The following is a 1,908-nucleotide window of genomic DNA, read 5'->3' as shown; positions in this document are numbered from 1 at the left end:
TTAGATCCGATATCCAAATTTTAAGGTTGAGATTCGTATATGTATGCTATTCATCAAATCATACCTAAATTTATTTAAATTTAAATTGACAATAAAGATCAATACTAAATGAAATGTTTAGTATTAATAAAAATAATCTTGAATTCTTGTGAATAGCAATCTAACGGATACAAAATTGTAATCATGCATTTCCCATTACTCCTATTTGATACAATTCCGAAAATTAAACTGCAAAATGGGAATAAAAATAAATAATAATTGAAATATTTAAATTGTGGTTTTTTTATTATTCATACAAAATCTTAAACATTACACATAAATCCTAGAGCAATGTAAAAGAATTCAATAAATTTCTATCTTTTTACTTAACAAAACAAACAAATTTGAAACTAAAAACAAATTAAAATAAAACAAAATAACATATTCAATTTGAAATTGTCAAGTCTATTGACATGGTGAAATAACCCATAGTGCAGGTGGCATTCGTTTAAACCTAGGGTGATAAGGACAATGTTGATTAAAACTTTCCTCTTTTACATTATAGTGTTGGTGTACAAGGTGATGAAAACAAAGAGAAATAAAAGTGAATGACGGCTGCTATTAATGTGTAAGAAGGAAGAATTACAATAAAGGAAACCTACATTAGTCTATTTATACAAAAACAAAAGCTGCCACATAGGCTCTAAAAAGAAAATAAACTTAATGGCTAAGTTATCACTAAAATAGAAAATACTAAACTATCCTTCTAATACCATCCCTTAATTTAGAATCTATCAGAAGTTAACAACACCAATTTCACTCCTCAAGCAAAGAAATTGATCTGTCTTGATTGCCTTCGTCAGAACATGTGCCATCTACTTCTGGGTGCTGTAGTGCAGAACTTCTAACACTCCTTGTTGTACTTGACTTCTGAGAAAATGATATTTCGTCTCAATATGCTTGCTTCTTCCATGCAACACTGGATTCTTGGCAAGATTGATTGCAGACTTGTTATCAATCATCAACTTCAGAGGTTTATCTATCTTAACCTTCAGATCTTCTAATAGGTTCAGAAGCCAAACAGCTTGACATGCAGCTACCGCGCCTGCAATGTACCCAGCTTCACATGTTGACAGAGCCACAACAGGCTGCTTCTTAGAACTACAAGAAATAGGACCACCCAGAAACTTAAACAAGTATCTAGAAGTACTTTTTCTATCAACTCTATCTCCACACCAGTCAGAATCAGAGTAACTCACCAACTCTGAATCTGTTTTCTTTCTAGAAGGAAATAACACTTCATACTTCAGCGTTCCCTTAATATACCTTAGAATCCTGACAATAGCTTGGTAATGGGACCACTTTGGTTTACTCATGAATCTGCTGACCATTCCAACGACATAACAAATAACAGATCTGGTATAACACAAATACCTTAGAGAACCAACCAATTGTTTGAAGGTTGTAGCATCCACATAATCACCATCAAAGTCAGAATCCAATTTATGATTGGCTTTTGATGGTGTAACAACAATTTTACAATTCTGCAGCTTAAATCTCTTCAGAAGTTCAAGTTCATACTTCAGCTGATGTAGAATGATACCCTTCTTTGAGTACAAAGTCTCCATCCCTAGAAAATATACCATATTTCCCAGATCTTTGATCTCAAACTCATTCATCAGAACTTCTTTAAACTTGATTATATCTTATGGAAAGCTTCCTGTTAGCAATATGTCATCAACATAAAGACACACCAAAATCATGTTGTCATCAGAGTGCTGCACGTAAACACCGTATTCCATCTCACACTTCTGAAACCCATGCTTTTTGAAAAATGAATAAATCTTCAAATTCCAAGTTATGGGTGCTTGTTTCAATCCATACCGAGGTTTATGTAATTTGTACACCATCCCTTCCTGATTATTTTTC

The 1,908-nt window shown here is 32.9% G+C and overlaps 1 protein-coding gene across 1 annotated transcript; it reads right to left on the bottom strand.

Moving 5' to 3' along the window:
* Positions 1–1,625, bottom strand: LOC131624989 (secreted RxLR effector protein 161-like). The gene is made up of 2 exons (XM_058895901.1): positions 988–1,625; positions 1–64 (listed from the first exon to the last, which is right to left on the bottom strand). Exons 1-2 carry the CDS (start codon positions 1,623–1,625, stop codon positions 1–3), a joined length of 702 nt encoding a protein of 233 aa, XP_058751884.1.
* Between the last annotated feature and the right edge of the window lie 283 nt (positions 1,626–1,908).

Source organism: Vicia villosa, unplaced genomic scaffold (assembly GCF_029867415.1).
Source record: "Vicia villosa cultivar HV-30 ecotype Madison, WI unplaced genomic scaffold, Vvil1.0 ctg.000177F_1_1, whole genome shotgun sequence".
NCBI classification, from domain to species: Eukaryota; Viridiplantae; Streptophyta; class Magnoliopsida; order Fabales; family Fabaceae; genus Vicia; species Vicia villosa.
This window is presented reverse-complemented; position numbering and strand designations above follow the sequence as displayed.

Bases quoted from the DNA above. Each gene is read 5' to 3' on its own strand.
- LOC131624989 (XM_058895901.1), bottom strand. From the start codon at position 1,625: ATGGTATATTTTCTAGGGATGGAGACTTTGTACTCAAAGAAGGGTATC. The intron at 65-987 runs GTCTGCAATCAA...AAATAAATTTAG, and splicing joins AAGTTGATGATTGATAACAA to GTATGATTTGATGAATAGCA.